Here is a 13,637-nt window from a genome sequence, read left to right on the forward strand (position 1 = left end):
TGTGTACCGTGAACCTCGCATGCCTTTGAGCTGAGTACCTCGTATACCCGTTAGTAGGTAGGTAGGTAGGTACCTAGATGGTTCATCTATACGGTGCCTGTGGCACCTGAGGCATTCAGGCATCCAGAATATAGCTCTGCGATTGGTCAGATTGAAGAAAAACGCTCAACAGCTAACTGTTCGTAAAACGCTGTATTTAAGCTCTTTTAGCACCTTAGTTTTTACCTCCTTTCAATATCAATGATCACTGAGGTTGGGCTTTCAACGTTTTGTATGCCTTATAAATAAGGCAGCGAAGCAACGAGAGTGAACCCTCCACAACCCACATGCACCGTATGCATGTAGGAGGGAAGATGAAGAATGTACCCGATCCACCCAGCACAAGTGCGACAGGCGCAGCAGACTCCGCCTCTTCGTCATCGCGACGGCTTTCGCGGCAACCCGATGGGGCTTTAGCCACCCTACGTACGCCTCTGTCAGTAATCAGCCATACCACGTAGCCATCAGCCTCAGCCTGGCATGTCACTTGTCCTCGACGGCCATAATGCTACTCCGTAAAGTAGTCACATATTGGAGATTACTTCAACGGTTGCCCTAGGATTCTGGGTGCACGCACATAGATGAACGTTCTATGCCTCTTAATGACGGATCCAAATGAGTAGGCGTAGGCAAAAAGCATGCTAGACAGAAAGAAAGACCAGGAAGCGTGATAGACATGCTACCCGGGGGTATAAATAAATATATATATATGCGCACACCCGTCCTCGGATGTCCAAGGAACGGGCGCTTGTTCCCCTTGGAATCTTGACTTCACCTTCGGGCGCCGGACGAATAGGAAAACAACGGCTGCACGCCGACTGCGTGTTTCATCAAGAAATGACGGGCCAGTCGCAGTTACTATAGCCGGTGAACTGCCTTGGTGCACCACGCGAGCTATCCCATCCACCAGGCATCAGACCATCCCTAGCGTTTGTCTGATGTACTCCTCTTCGGAGGGAGCATTCTCCTCCGCCTGGAGGAGGAGTCGCTTCAGCTTCCGCCTCCGCTCGCGGTGCTGCTGCTCGTCCTCGAGCCGCTGCCCCGCCACCGAGGGCGTGACCTGGTTGCCGTCCTTGTCGAAGAGGTAGGCCGGCAGCGCTTCGCTGCCGCTGCCTGCTGTCGGTGCGCTGTCGTTCTGGCACCCCTCCCCCAAGTACCACATAAGCGCTCGGAAGTGCTTCTCCTCCACGTGCTCCTCAAATTCCTCGTCCGCCTCGAACCGGACGGCGGGGTCCCTCGCCGCGCACTTTCCCAACCGGCACACGAGCGGGTCCGCGTCGCCGTGGATGACCTGGACGTGCTCGCGCAGCGTCTTCATGTTCTGCAGCTCCGCCGGGCACGTCCTCCCCGACGCCTCCTTCCATTCGCACTTGAACGATACGTACTTGGCATCGGTCCGCAGGTATCGTTCCCTAGCCGTAGGCTCGAGGGGGCGAGGCGGCCGTCCGCGCCGCTTCGGCTCGGGTTGCACTACCGGCTTCTTGTCTCTCCTAGACCGAGAGACTGCAGCGCTGGCATCGCCCTTGAGCTCGGCGTAAGACAACTTAGGCTTCCAACCTTTTGGTCTTCCCCTCTTTCTCGTTAGGTCAGCCGTCCCTCCAACGGAGAGCAAGGCCCCGCGTCTTATGGGGGACGATTCTGCCCCGGATTGCGGCACCCGAAGGCTTCTACTAGCAGATCGGTTGTCCCGGCGTATGTAAGACAGCGGTGTTACCGGTAAGGATCTGATATGTACGGCTATTCGCGAGGTTGATGGCGCCGGGGATGCCGGCGTCCCGAAAGTGATAGGTGTATCTCGCGTCTCAGTCCCGATTTGCTGATTTGGTTGATGCAAGAGCGTTGCTCTAGGCCGGCCAACACGCCTTGGTGAAATGTCCGAAGTGACTGAAGGTATGGGATCATCCTCCTCCATAGTTTTCGCATCGAGGCTATGGCCAGACGGGTAGAAGCCGGTGGCGGTATCTGCGGCAGCATGAACACTCCAGCCATGGTCGGCCCCCGTCCCAGGCTTATCTGTCTCGCTAGTGGTGCCGGCTGTGATCTCCTCCGCTACCATGGAATGACGGAGCATTGCACTATCCATCTGAATGGGTGTCTATGCCAGGCGCCACTGATAGGCTGTAAATTTTGATTAAGAGTCGTCAATAACAATAAGAATCAGTTCACAGCAATCTAAAAAAAATAAAAAATAAAATAAAGGAGCATCATTGGGTGAGCAGGGAGCTATGTAGGCGAGTAGCTAGCCTTGCTACTCCGCGGAAGAGAAAAGGAGGATAGCTCATGAAGAGGGTAGGTGAAGCAGACTTATGCAGATCGTGTCATTAGACAATCGCGGTTGGTCGACGCGTCGAAGTACGGAAAGTACCTAGGTAGGTATCTTGGGTTACCTGAAGCTGAGAGGGGGAAGGTGCACGTGCAGGTTAGGTACATAGGTAGGTACATAATCTAACCTAATGTGGAGGTCAATACCTAGAGGTACCTAGGTATCTAATAGCCATAGCTCCCAATAACTTGGAGTGTCTGCAGCTTCCCTAGCATATACCAGGTACATAGAGACATTAGGTAGGGTACCGAGGCAAGCGGGAGAGAAATCGAGGGCGATTAGTAAACCCCCCCCCATCTGCTAGCCAAAGATGCACGTCACCTCGATTGGTAAACTGGAGGCAGTCCGGCCACTCCCCGCGTCCGAACGTGCCCTCTCTACTAGGAGACCTCCTCAAACTGTGCGACCGGGTTGGTAATCCGCGATTCGGCCGGTCGAGAATTGCGACATCTCCCACTCCAAGTCTGCCATTCCCCTCTCCAAGCACCCCATCCATCTCTCTCCAGTACAGGTGGGAGTTGTATCGACATCCCTCAGTCGCTAGTCTCGGCACCTCAGGACCGGCGTCGTATGGAACTGCCGGATAGTTACATGGCCGTCTCTTAATAATACAATACCTACCGGAGCTCAGCTATAAAAGACGGACCGTTCGATCAGTCTTCACCTTTTCCCCAAGCGATACGCACCTATCTAACACATACCTATAACAAATACATATACACCTGACCTAGTCCGGACTGGATAGGCATCATCACCAACCATAATCCTTACCCCTAGCGAATCGACAGTCCCACTGCCATGTCTTCCAAGTTCTATGCCGTTGTCGCGGGAGCTGGCCCCGGCACAGGTGAGACAACTCTCGCGCCGGGAAGTCGAGGATGTCGGGGCTCACCAGAATTCTCCAGGTCGGGCGGTTGCCCTCAGGTTTGCCAAGGCCTACCCTGTTGTGCTCCTGGCGCGTACCCCGGACTCGTACCAGAGCACGGTGGCCGAGATCAACCAGTCGGGCGGCAGGGCCATCGGCATCAGCACCGACACCTCGGACGTCAAGTCGGTCGCCTCCGCCTTCGAAGCTATCACGAAGGAGTTGTCCGGCCTGAAGCTCGCCGCCGCCATCTACAACGTCGGCAGCGGCTACAAGAGGAAGCCCTTCCTCGAGTTAGACGTCGAGGACTTCGACGCCTCCGTCAACCCTAACGCGTACGTATGAAGAGTTCTTACTTACTCGGACCTGCTTTGACCCGTACTGAGCTGGGGGAATTGTTGTGTTTTTACGCTAGGCGCGGGCTCTTCAACTTTGCCCAAAAGGCGATCCCCTTACTCTTAGAGGCGGTGCCAGAGTCGGAGCACCCGCCCACGCTGCTCATCACGGGCGCCACAGCCTCCGCTCGGGGCTCCGCCCTGTTCTCTACGATAGCTGCCGGCATGTCCGCTCGCCGGGCGATCGGCCAGTCCCTAGCGCGTGAGTTTGGTCCCAAGGGGGTGCACGTAGCGCACGCCATCATCGACGGCGTAATCGATATTCCTAGAACGGCTGCTTTCTTCGCAGATGACGGTGTCGAAGATAGAAAGCTCAGCGCCAACGCGGTTAGTCAATAACGCCTCCTGCAGCATATTCACTATTAACACGCAACTAGATCGCCGACAGCTATTGGCACTTACACACCCAACATCGCTCTGCCTTCACCCAGGAGATCGACATGCGGCCCTACGTTGAGAAGTTCTAAGTCGTAGAGTGTATCAGCTAAGGATATTGTGAGTCTATCGTGAGATAACTCCGAAGTCCGCGTGTTCGTACACGTGAGTCATGTATAAGGGTGTGGAATACCCGGGACAGCGGGGATGCCTCAAAGGAAAGCCATATATCTCGCTGACGTACTAGGGAGGCTTTTAGTTTGATACTTCACCCGCATTCTTACTTTGAGGGGTTCGCGGCGCCTGAAGGGTAATGCGGACCAATTGTGTCGTAAACTTGTCAATCTGCCGTTTATTTTGTATAGCCTATGAACCTAAGCTGGAAGCTCGATTCTGTTGGTCCTATCTCAACGGGGTTCGTAGTTCTGCATGATTTGTAAGGACTAGCCGGCGGCTCGGTTTACGAAAGGTCCGCCTCGACCTGAAGGTGACAAGCCTATTACTTGTACCAGTCAAGCGATACGTCGTTGGGCTCGGCTCGTCGCTTATGTTAAATGTGTGTTGTTCGTCAAGTGTCCCCGCGGGCCTGGCCGAATGATCATTCTTTCGGTCTACGAGGACAAGGGCGACGATCTCAAGAGCCATCGGCAACGGATGTACCATCACCGTCGTCCGGAGGTTGAATTGAGTCGACTGAATAACCTGCCTCGGCAGCTATCCGTTCCGCTTCCTTTCTATCTCGGATCGCAAGCGTTTCTTGTCGCAGCTTCTCCAGATTCCAGACGCCGTCATCGTCTTCTTCCTCGGAATCATCCTCGCCATATCTCCAGTTCCCGCTCTCGAACAGGGCGCGACCAGTTGACTCCTTGGCTTGCCGAGCTTGCTCCTCGGCAGCCTTCTTGCCTAACCGCTCCTTCTTCCATTTTGCAAAGCTTTCCGGGGTGACGGGCGTGAGGGTCCCGGTGAGCTTGTGCCTCTCCGATTCCAGGAAGTCCTCGAGAGTCAGAGTCTTGAGCGGAGACTTGTCCATGAGCGCTTTCTCGGCAGCACGCTGTTCTTTCGTCTTGAGCACGAAACTGTATGGGCTTTTAGCGGGGAATGCCACGTTATAGCGTCTAATCGTGGGGAACTTACCCTGGTGGGAGGGCGTGCTTGTACTTGCACTTGTCACCGTCGTTTGGGCACGTCCAGAACCAACCGTACTTCCCGTCCTCGATGGCCTCGATGAAGTGTTTGCAGACTTTGTCCGTGGTAGTTACCTGGTTACCCTTCTTGGAGAGCACGACCTTCCGCAGCTTCTCTTCATCCCAGTCTTCCGATGTCTCTTGTTTCTTCTTTACCTCCTCCTCCTCTCTACCGTCGGTGTAGAGATTCTTCTTCTCGGTCTTCCGTTCTACGGAGAGATCGTGTGCAAATTTACACTTCTTCCCCTTTTCGCAATTGCCCTTCTTGAAGAAAATGCAGACCACAGTCTTCGGGTCGACACCGAAAGGAACCTTTTGGATCTGGGCCGGTTTGTTGAGCAGGGCTTCGGCTTCCCGCTTGGCATCCTCGGCAGCCTTCTTCTCTCGGGCACGAGCGTCTTTCTCTGCTTGCCTCTTCTTCTCTTCGGCGCTCCCGCCAGCCTTGGCGGAGGCCTCTATCTGCTTTATGTGTTTTTGAGCAACCGATCCCTTCTTGTTCTTCATGCCGAAGGTCTTGTCTTCGGCGACCTTAGCGGCTGACGGCTTCTTGCCTTTGGGTTCGTCCTTCTTTTTGGGAGGCATCTTGGCTGAGACCGAGGCGCGGTAGAATAGTCTGTGAGAGAGGGAGGTAGGTTCTTAATGCGGCGGAACGGGGTATACGAGGAGACGAGTCGGACGGCCGATTGGCGACAGCGCGATGGAACTGGGCGGTTTAAGCAGGCGAGTACTTCGCAGAATTATTCAAGCACGAGTAGGTTGGTGGGCTGTGGATTCGAGGAGAGGCCAACCCGAGTAATAAGCCGTAAGCCAATGAAGATGTAGATCTCGAAGCTACGTCACATGATTTCTGGTAGGGAGGGATCTGGGGCTGAAAACCCACCGCTTAGCCACAAGCCACATATAGTACCTGGGTATGTACCTAGGTACCTATCTATCTAGCGCATAGGTACAGCGACTGGTCTCTATTTGCATACTGAAGGTAGGGTAAGAATGATAATGTACACCTGAACCCCTGAACATTGAGGTAGGTACTTATGAGTAGGAGGTATTGTGCGCCTCTCTACTCCCATACGTAACACCCATACAACTGGAAGGCTGCCCACCAAGCTCCAAGCTGGCCTTAATTTATCCAACATCGAGCAAGACATCCGTCCCCTCGCCCACCACGAACAGCTTCTCTTTTTGCGCCCCGTCTGAATCGCACGAACGAAGTATTAGCAAAGAGACATATCTGCAAGCTGTAGGCTCAATTTCACTAATTATCCTCCTAGCTACCGATCCGTCAAATACCTAATCAACATCGTAGTGTCGCTCCTCCTACCCGGCGCACAGCTCAGGCAGTCCTTTGACGCGACATCCATCATGATTTCCGACAATGATCTATACCAACTGGCTATTTCCCTCGGCTCCCTCGCCATGGTTATGATTGTTGTATACCATTTTATCGAGGTTAATTCGGGCGAAGATGGCATACTGGGCGAGAAGGCTGCCAAATCTAAGCCAGAACAGCAGCCTGCAGCAGTGGGAAAGCCAGCAGGCGCGACCAAATGACGAGATGGGATGATCTTGGTTCTCGACAGACTTGAAAGAATATCTACGGACATAGACCATATCCATGGAGGAAAAGCAAGGCAGTATCAGTACTTTACACAGGCTGCTAGAGGCCCCAATGGATCAAGGGAGTGCCACCCAAGCCAAAAAGCTCTTGACAGGGCGATCTATGTGTTGCCTACTAGTTGAGAAGGCCTTAAGAGGCAGGACCACTATGCTAGATTAAGGGAGCCTCCTCTAACCTATAACTCCTAGTAGCCTCTGAATGCGAATGGATGAATGGTCAGTCTAGGAGTTCCAGCTACTCGGGTGTCGTCGCATTTTGTGATTTCTGCATTCATCTAGTGCTTCTAAGTGTTGCGGATTACATTGGCTAAGTGTAAGTTGGATATGGATAGTCCATGTTGACCTTCCCAAGCATTGGTATGCATAGGGACTAAATAAACGATAGACATGATGCTATCACAAGCCTGTACATGCAGGTTGTTGGAGCAAACCCAACATGTAAAGCTGCGACCTCGAGACATGTAAGTACATAGGTAGGTACCTAAGGTATGGACACACCTAGTGTGGCCTGTTGAGCCAGGGCTGTTAGGCACCTAAGGTACCTGCGTACGTACCTACCTCTAATAGGATAGGTACCTAGGTACGTTTCGGTATACAACCCGGAGATGTTATTAGGTAGGTACCTCCTAATATACCTGTATATAGATGCCCACCAGCCTTAGATACCTAACGTAGCGGTACATAACTAATAGGATTCTTCAATTCTACGTAGTACGTATATAAGTATCTTTTGGCCTGATTCATACTGCATATATACATACATACATGTGATTCTTCAATTATGTAGGTATCTGTACATATTGACGATAGGAACCGTCCGCACCTACCTAACCTAACCTGCACCTCCTATAGCGGTACCTGGGTACATAGTCGTATCAGGTTGGATGAGCCTTGCCAACTTGTTTTTCCCTCCTCGCGCTCCCCTCGCGCTCCCTCCACCCTCTTCCTTCTTCCATCTCCTCTTCTCTCTCCCGCGACTCTTTCGCAGCCAGCCATCTTCAACTTCATCACCCATCAAGAGGATAGCATTCCTTCCCAAAATCTGCCACCGAGGGAAAGCTTCCAACATAGAACTGCCCTTTTCGATTATTTCTCCATTTCTCATCTCTTCATTTCGGTTGCGTCCAACTTCGTCAGCCGTATCTGCCTCTGGCTGCCATCTCGCAAAGCATCCAGGACCCTCACAAACCCACCTGTTGCCACCCAGTCAATCCTTCCGACGCCCTCGCCCTCCCTCTCTCGCGCTGCGCATAGCCAATACGCCTTCTAGCCCTCGCGTCATTACTCAAGCCCACCGCCCCCCTCCTGTACGGGTTCCAGTCACTTGTGCATCCATACATCACGCTATCCGCAAGGCCGAACTCCACCCGCGCTCTCATCTCGCGACGCGCTATCGCCTTTCTACGCCTTCACTAATACCGACACATCCTTCCAAACATCAATATGTCTGGAAAGCTCGACCAGTCTCTTGATGAGATCCTCTCGACCCAGCGGCGCGTTTCTGGCGGCCCACGCCGATCCCAGCGTCGTACTGCTGGACGAGTTGCCACAACTGCCCCTGTTGGCGGTGTGCAAAAGACCTCGAAGCAGCCTCGCACTGCCGCAACCAAGCAGGCTCCAGCTAAGACTGCCGGAAATCACGGAGAGAGCAAGGTTGTGGTGAGCAACCTGGTAAGTTATCCTTCCAACTGCCGCTTAGGAATTTCCAGATTGCTAACATAGCTCCAGCCCAAAGATGTGAACGAAGGCCAGATTAAGGTATGTTTCCTAAGGCTATCGCCTGCGGAATTTCGTCGACATCTCCCTTGAACGTACGCGCGTAAAACCGACCGAAATGGATTTCCACGGTCTCTAAGAATGGACCGTCCTGGATAGTTTGGAACTACCAGCTCGCCTAGCCTCCTCCTATTATTGAACGTGCGCTCTGAGCAGCTGCATCGTTGGGAGTTGAGCCGTCCTTGTCGCGCAAATATTGCATGTCCTCGATCGGGCTTGGCAACCCTTCATCGCAGGCTACAATGCGCAGACGTTGAAAGGACCATGGCACTGGCTAATGTCCAGCTTCCATCCTCGATTCCCGGGGTCGTTCTCTTTGGCGAAACTTCATCCGTATATTGAACAATTCCAACCCAGCGAGCATCGCAGTGAGCAACAGAGTTACAGCGGACATCGATAAGAGGCACGTTATCATGGTGATTGGCCGGCTTTCTCGATACTACTTGGTCTGAACGCGGGGGGGCGAGACAAGTCGTATCGAGTCGAGACCGAAATGCGGTGGCATTCTATTTCATACCGGGCGTGGGTTGGGATGGGTTTGCGCAGCGAATACCACGGTTGATCGTTACGCAACGGAAACCTGTCATGCACAGCCTCGTTAGTCGAGCGGAGGCCGACTCTGGTGGCAAACGATAAGGACCCGACTACGTCGATTGCTGGATTCGACGCTGTCTACTGACGCTCACTGCCTGCTCGTTGACGTTGATTTGCCTTTGGATGCTACGAAGGGTATCTGGGTAGCTAAGACGCCTGGATGGCCGATTTTGTCTTGCTACGTTGAACGGACGCCGAATGGATTCCATGTTACTAACGCGCGTGCCCCCATAGGAGTACTTCTCAAGTTCAGTTGGTCCGATCAAGCGTGTGGAGCTTTCTTACGGCCCGAATAGTGTTAGCCGTGGTATCGCCACAGTCACTTTTGCCAAACTGGACGGCGCTAGCAAGGCCTTCAACGCCTTGAACGGCCTTCTTGTCGACAACAGGCCTATTAAGGTAGATGACTCTACTAATACCGACTGCTTACATCTTCCCCATTTGCTAACGAATTCTTAGATCGAGATTGTCGTTTCTGCTGCCAAGGCTGCCGAGATCGCGCCGCCTCCGAAGACTCTGACCGAACGCATCAGCCAGCCCAAGGCCCAACCCAAGTCTGCGGCCAGTGACAAGAAGAAGGAGGCTGCCAGCAAAGCTGCCGGCTCCGGCCTGCGCGGCCGTAAGCGTCGAGCCCGCAACGCCCGCCCAGCCAAGAAGACGGCCGAAGAGCTCGATTCCGAGATGGCTGACTACTTCGAGGCGGGGAACCAGAATGAGAATGCCAACGGCGGTGCTCCCGCGGCTACCAACGGCGACGCTCCAATGGATGATGAGATCCTAGTACGTCTCGCATAAAGCCCCCCGGTTCTTGGGTGACAGTTGTGCTAACGGGTGCATAGTAAACGAGTCATGGTGTGCTAGGCAGTCAGAGATCTGGGTCTAGATGGTTCCGAGACCGTGCTCAAGCGACAAAATCTCGCCATGATATTTCTGTCTCATCAGTCTGGCCCCTTCCTGTTTTTTTTCCCGGTTTTCCCGCTCAGATGAACGGCGGGGCGACGGGGTAGCAGGACCTGTGTTTCTCTCTTAGGTTCCCAGTTGGTTCGTCTTCCTGCGCCCGACGAATCCCCTCAAGATTGTGATTTCACACCCGGCTCGGTATGGACTTGTAGGTAGTTAATTACGTACGGAAAGAGAAGAGGCGTTACGGATGTGTCTGCAAACTTGGTCTGGGGGTGCGTGCGTGTATGTGATTTGATGCAGTATATTATCATCGCTGCCCGCCGGGAACGGCGGGGAACCCCCCCCCCCCTCTCAGGGAAAGTAGAAAAGGAGGAGGGACGAAGCGACGCCGGGGTTTGAGGCCGGGCATCTCCTAAATGGCTTGGTCTAACTTTTTGGTGAGCGCGCGACGAGCTTGGCTCCTAGCAAAGTACCACGGAGTCGAGCTCGTCGCGCCCTAGAGAGATTGGCTGCGAGTCGGTTGAATACGTATTGCTCGCAGAGACGGATGAAATAATATATAACAAGGTGGAAAGTTGCCTAGTCTAGTTGATGCGAATATGCCTGCAGCACGGCTTTCCTTACGAGGGTGACAACGCGGCGCCTCATTATAAGAGTAGCATTTCTAAGATCATGGGAGAGGCTGGGAGATGGGGAGATATAGTTCACTTCATCATAAAAGAGAGTATAAATAAACGTTCCGCAGGCTATACCAATAGAAAAGGGAGGTGGGAAAAGTGATTGCTTAGGAAGGGAGGGCTTTCCGACTTATCCATAGCCGTTGATCTTGATCCAAAGACGGAGGTGACATACGTATACCATCTCATCCGTCTCGGTGTAGAGGTTCCTAGCTAGCATTGCCGATGCGCCACCACGATATACCTAGTCTGGCGAGCATCTAACTTGGTCGTTCCTCCCCTAGTCGACGTACTTCTTGAATCTAAACGGCGTTGTTAATTTCCATTGCATCAATGTAGCTAGAAAGAGGTGCGGATAAAGTAGGGTGCCGCTGCTTACTTGTTGACGACTCTCTCGATACCGTCGCAGCCCATTCTCAAGGTCTCCATTCTAGGGCCGTAGGAGAAGCGGACAACTATGATCTCATATCAGCAACTAGACATGACCACGCAAACGGGAAGGCGGGGGGGGCAACTTACAGTGATGGCAAGGGCTGTCGAATAGGTCTCGACGACGGGACGGGTTTAGGTCGAAGAAGATGCCCGGGACGACGATGACCTTCTCTTCGAGACAAGCCTGGAAGAAGTTCAGGCCGTCCGAGATCGGGCCAGGAAGGCCCTCGAGGTTGAGCCAGAGGTAGAATGTGCTGTCCGGCACGTACTTGATCACGAATCCCATATCCCGTAGGCGTTTAACTACGTAGTCTCGTTTATCCTGCGGGGTTATCGTCAGTGCGGGGCGTGTTCACCGGCCTCGGAAGTAAAAAGGGCTTACCCTGAAGTGTCGCTGGAGGGCCTCCATCTCCCTCCTGACGAGAGACGGCTCGAGCATAGGAACGGCCGCCTCTTGGAACGGAGCGTTGGCTCCACCATCAAGGTATGAGCCGCAGGAACCGATACTTGACATGATGAATTAGCAAGCCCCGTCAGGCCATGGCATATCCGCGGGTGGCACTTACGCCTTAATGAACTCCTTAGGGCCCAATATCCACGCAATGCGCCATCCCGGCAGACGGAATCGCTTGGTCAAGCCATCGATGATGAGGACGTCATCCTCATCGACGTCGTGGACGTTTTCGGCGGCGGAGATGGTAGTGCCATCGCAGTCGCTGGTGTAGTTGTAGCCCGAGTAGAACTCGTCGCTGACCAGCGTCGCGCGTCCGCGGCAGATGTCTTGGATCTCGGCCAACTCGGGGTTGGCTACGACCCTGCCCGTGGGGTTTCGCGGGTTCGAGGTCAAGATGACCGAAGTGCCCCGAGCGATCTCCCGGGCGATCACATCAGGGTGGATATGGTAGCCGTCCTCCTCGGAGAGTGGTGTTGGAATGGCGGCGAACTAGGAATTCTTAGATTATTGTTCTCTTTTGCCATAAAATGGGGGGACAGCCTGCAAGACGAGCTAGCTAGCTTACGTTCTTAAAGAGAGACAGCATCTCGTTGTATGCCGTGTAATCAGGGATGAAGAAGCCGACATAGGCGTTATTCAAAACGGCGGCGATACGGATCAGGCCGGCTCTGCCGCCCGGAACGATGGCTACGTTCTCCCAGCTGTACTGGCTCTCCTTCCCCTGACGATGCATCTCGTTGTACATCCGTGCTACGGCAGCGCGCAGGGGCTTAATACCGGCAGTCGGGCCGTACTCCCGGAGCGCGACGGACACATCTATGGTGTGAGGGCGCTCAAAGCACCCCTCGATGTCATCCTCAACCTCGGGAGCGCCCTGGCCGAGGTTGGCCCACTTCTCGGGCTCGTCGAGGAAGCCGTACTCGGCAGCGCGCTCAGTGCACCAGACCACGCCGGTGGAGGCACGTGTGGCGTCCAAGCCGGCATGGGGCAGATGGCCCGGGTTGGCAGCACGGAACTGGCGATGGATCTTGGAGCTCGTCTCTGCCAAGAGGGATTGTCAGCAGGAGATCGGATTCACGATAGCAAACCCGAGACATGCTGGGGACAGCAACGTGAAGGCCACGTTTGCCAAGTGCCAAGGCCGCCACAGCTTCTCTGTGAGGCCGGACACGGAGCAGGACGGGTTCTTGGCGGTATGACAGCATTTGCAGATATATGTGCCAGTATATTCGCCGGGCCGCCCCCTCTCCCGCACGCCATACGAGAGTGGGAGGTAGCAAAAAATTATATCAACCGTACCATTCGCACTCGGGTCTCCGATACTGAACCGACGTCTTGGGACGCCAGTGTTCCTATTCCTGCCGTGGTGTTTTAGCAAGAGTTCCTTCGCAACCCCAACCTATGGTTTGCGTATTGGGACGGAAAGTTGAATCCATCACTGATGCTGCGCAGTATCGTTGGAAGCCAGCTATAAGGCTATAGGCATGAGCTTACATCGAGAACTTGCGATTGTTGAACATATTGGCAAGCTACGGAGCGTAACGCTGCCGTTGAGAGGGAGGGAAAGGCAAAGGTGTAAGTTGGGGGAGGAGAGTATGTGTGTCCGAGGGGTGGTTTTTTTCTTCCTTCTCCCTCAGTAAGCTGCCCAGTGTCCACAGTTGGGCGGGTGATAAGAGGGAACCGGCCTTTAAAAGGAACGGGAATCAGCCGGACAGGGGGGGCGGGAGACGAGAAAAGGAGAGAGAGAAATGAAAGGAAGGGAAGAGGCGGTGCAAAATGAACACGGCTGGAGAGGGAGAGGGAGGGTAAGGGAAAGGGAGGTGGGAGGTATCGCGATGGTTGTCGGTGTGTCCTTTGGGTTGTCGAGATAAAGTGGGGTAGGACGAGAGAGACAGAGGGAAGAGTGAAGCATGCAAATTTTGGCTGTTTGTGGACAGTGCACCGCAGTGAATCGACAGGGACCTTATGCCGTGTAGGTCCATGTTAGATCAGGTACCTATCTC

At 53.9% G+C, this 13,637-nt stretch overlaps 6 protein-coding genes across 6 annotated transcripts; 3 read left to right on the forward strand and 3 right to left on the reverse strand.

The window, feature by feature from the left end:
- Nucleotides 1-203: 203 nt before the first annotated feature.
- GGS23DRAFT_567268 (uncharacterized protein) lies at nucleotides 204-2,383 on the reverse strand. The gene has a single exon (XM_051516322.1). The coding sequence runs from the start codon at nucleotides 2,120-2,122 to the stop codon at nucleotides 953-955; it is 1,170 nt and encodes a 389-aa protein (XP_051372195.1). The 5' UTR covers nucleotides 2,123-2,383; the 3' UTR covers nucleotides 204-952.
- Nucleotides 2,384-3,009: 626 nt separating this feature from the next.
- Nucleotides 3,010-4,410, forward strand: GGS23DRAFT_536063 (NAD(P)-binding protein). Its single transcript, XM_051514771.1, has 5 exons — nucleotides 3,010-3,209; nucleotides 3,268-3,562; nucleotides 3,643-3,949; nucleotides 4,000-4,117; nucleotides 4,257-4,410. Exons 1-4 carry the CDS (start codon nucleotides 3,161-3,163, stop codon nucleotides 4,087-4,089), a joined length of 741 nt encoding a protein of 246 aa, XP_051372196.1. The 5' UTR covers nucleotides 3,010-3,160; the 3' UTR covers nucleotides 4,090-4,117; nucleotides 4,257-4,410.
- Nucleotides 4,096-5,946, reverse strand: GGS23DRAFT_567273 (uncharacterized protein). The gene is made up of 3 exons (XM_051516323.1): nucleotides 5,132-5,946; nucleotides 4,250-5,073; nucleotides 4,096-4,118 (listed from the first exon to the last, which is right to left on the reverse strand). The coding sequence occupies exons 1-2, from the start codon at nucleotides 5,761-5,763 to the stop codon at nucleotides 4,632-4,634; spliced, it is 1,074 nt and encodes a 357-aa protein (XP_051372197.1). The 5' UTR covers nucleotides 5,764-5,946; the 3' UTR covers nucleotides 4,096-4,118; nucleotides 4,250-4,631.
- A 234-nt stretch (nucleotides 5,947-6,180) lies between these two features.
- On the forward strand, nucleotides 6,181-7,232 carry GGS23DRAFT_567274 (Oligosaccaryltransferase-domain-containing protein). Its single transcript, XM_051516324.1, has 2 exons — nucleotides 6,181-6,421; nucleotides 6,488-7,232. The coding sequence occupies exon 2, from the start codon at nucleotides 6,544-6,546 to the stop codon at nucleotides 6,730-6,732; it is 189 nt and encodes a 62-aa protein (XP_051372198.1). The 5' UTR covers nucleotides 6,181-6,421; nucleotides 6,488-6,543; the 3' UTR covers nucleotides 6,733-7,232.
- Nucleotides 7,233-8,072: 840 nt separating this feature from the next.
- GGS23DRAFT_536180 (RNA recognition domain-containing protein) lies at nucleotides 8,073-10,336 on the forward strand. Its single transcript, XM_051514772.1, has 5 exons — nucleotides 8,073-8,469; nucleotides 8,527-8,556; nucleotides 9,403-9,567; nucleotides 9,628-9,948; nucleotides 10,008-10,336. The coding sequence occupies exons 1-5, from the start codon at nucleotides 8,242-8,244 to the stop codon at nucleotides 10,008-10,010; spliced, it is 747 nt and encodes a 248-aa protein (XP_051372199.1). The 5' UTR covers nucleotides 8,073-8,241; the 3' UTR covers nucleotides 10,011-10,336.
- A 692-nt stretch (nucleotides 10,337-11,028) lies between these two features.
- On the reverse strand, nucleotides 11,029-13,154 carry GGS23DRAFT_605042 (PLP-dependent transferase; the record flags this gene model as incomplete). Its single annotated transcript, XM_051519699.1, has 8 exons — nucleotides 11,029-11,050; nucleotides 11,128-11,203; nucleotides 11,268-11,502; nucleotides 11,563-11,686; nucleotides 11,747-12,123; nucleotides 12,200-12,675; nucleotides 12,934-12,992; nucleotides 13,129-13,154. The coding sequence occupies 8 exons, from the start codon at nucleotides 13,152-13,154 to the stop codon at nucleotides 11,029-11,031; spliced, it is 1,395 nt and encodes a 464-aa protein (XP_051372200.1).
- Between the last annotated feature and the right edge of the window lie 483 nt (nucleotides 13,155-13,637).

Source organism: Durotheca rogersii (genome assembly GCF_024521655.1).
Source record: "Durotheca rogersii strain YMJ 92031201 chromosome Unknown GGS23scaffold_9, whole genome shotgun sequence".
NCBI classification, from domain to species: Eukaryota; Fungi; Ascomycota; class Sordariomycetes; order Xylariales; family Xylariaceae; genus Durotheca; species Durotheca rogersii.

Coding starts and splice junctions, on each gene's coding strand:
- GGS23DRAFT_567268 (XM_051516322.1), bottom strand. CDS start 2,122: ATGGATAGTGCAATGCTCCGTCATTCCATGGTAGCGGAGGAGATCACA.
- GGS23DRAFT_536063 (XM_051514771.1), top strand. CDS start 3,161: ATGTCTTCCAAGTTCTATGCCGTTGTCGCGGGAGCTGGCCCCGGCACA. Junction 3,210..3,267: donor GGGAGCTGGCCCCGGCACAG/GTGAGACAACTC, acceptor AGAATTCTCCAG/GTCGGGCGGTTGCCCTCAGG. Junction 3,950..3,999: donor GAAAGCTCAGCGCCAACGCG/GTTAGTCAATAA, acceptor ACACGCAACTAG/ATCGCCGACAGCTATTGGCA.
- GGS23DRAFT_567273 (XM_051516323.1), bottom strand. CDS start 5,763: ATGCCTCCCAAAAAGAAGGACGAACCCAAAGGCAAGAAGCCGTCAGCC. Junction 5,074..5,131: donor AAGCACGCCCTCCCACCAGG/GTAAGTTCCCCA, acceptor AAGCCCATACAG/TTTCGTGCTCAAGACGAAAG.
- GGS23DRAFT_567274 (XM_051516324.1), top strand. CDS start 6,544: ATGATTTCCGACAATGATCTATACCAACTGGCTATTTCCCTCGGCTCC.
- GGS23DRAFT_536180 (XM_051514772.1), top strand. CDS start 8,242: ATGTCTGGAAAGCTCGACCAGTCTCTTGATGAGATCCTCTCGACCCAG. Junction 8,557..9,402: donor TGAACGAAGGCCAGATTAAG/GTATGTTTCCTA, acceptor GTGCCCCCATAG/GAGTACTTCTCAAGTTCAGT. Junction 9,568..9,627: donor TCGACAACAGGCCTATTAAG/GTAGATGACTCT, acceptor ACGAATTCTTAG/ATCGAGATTGTCGTTTCTGC.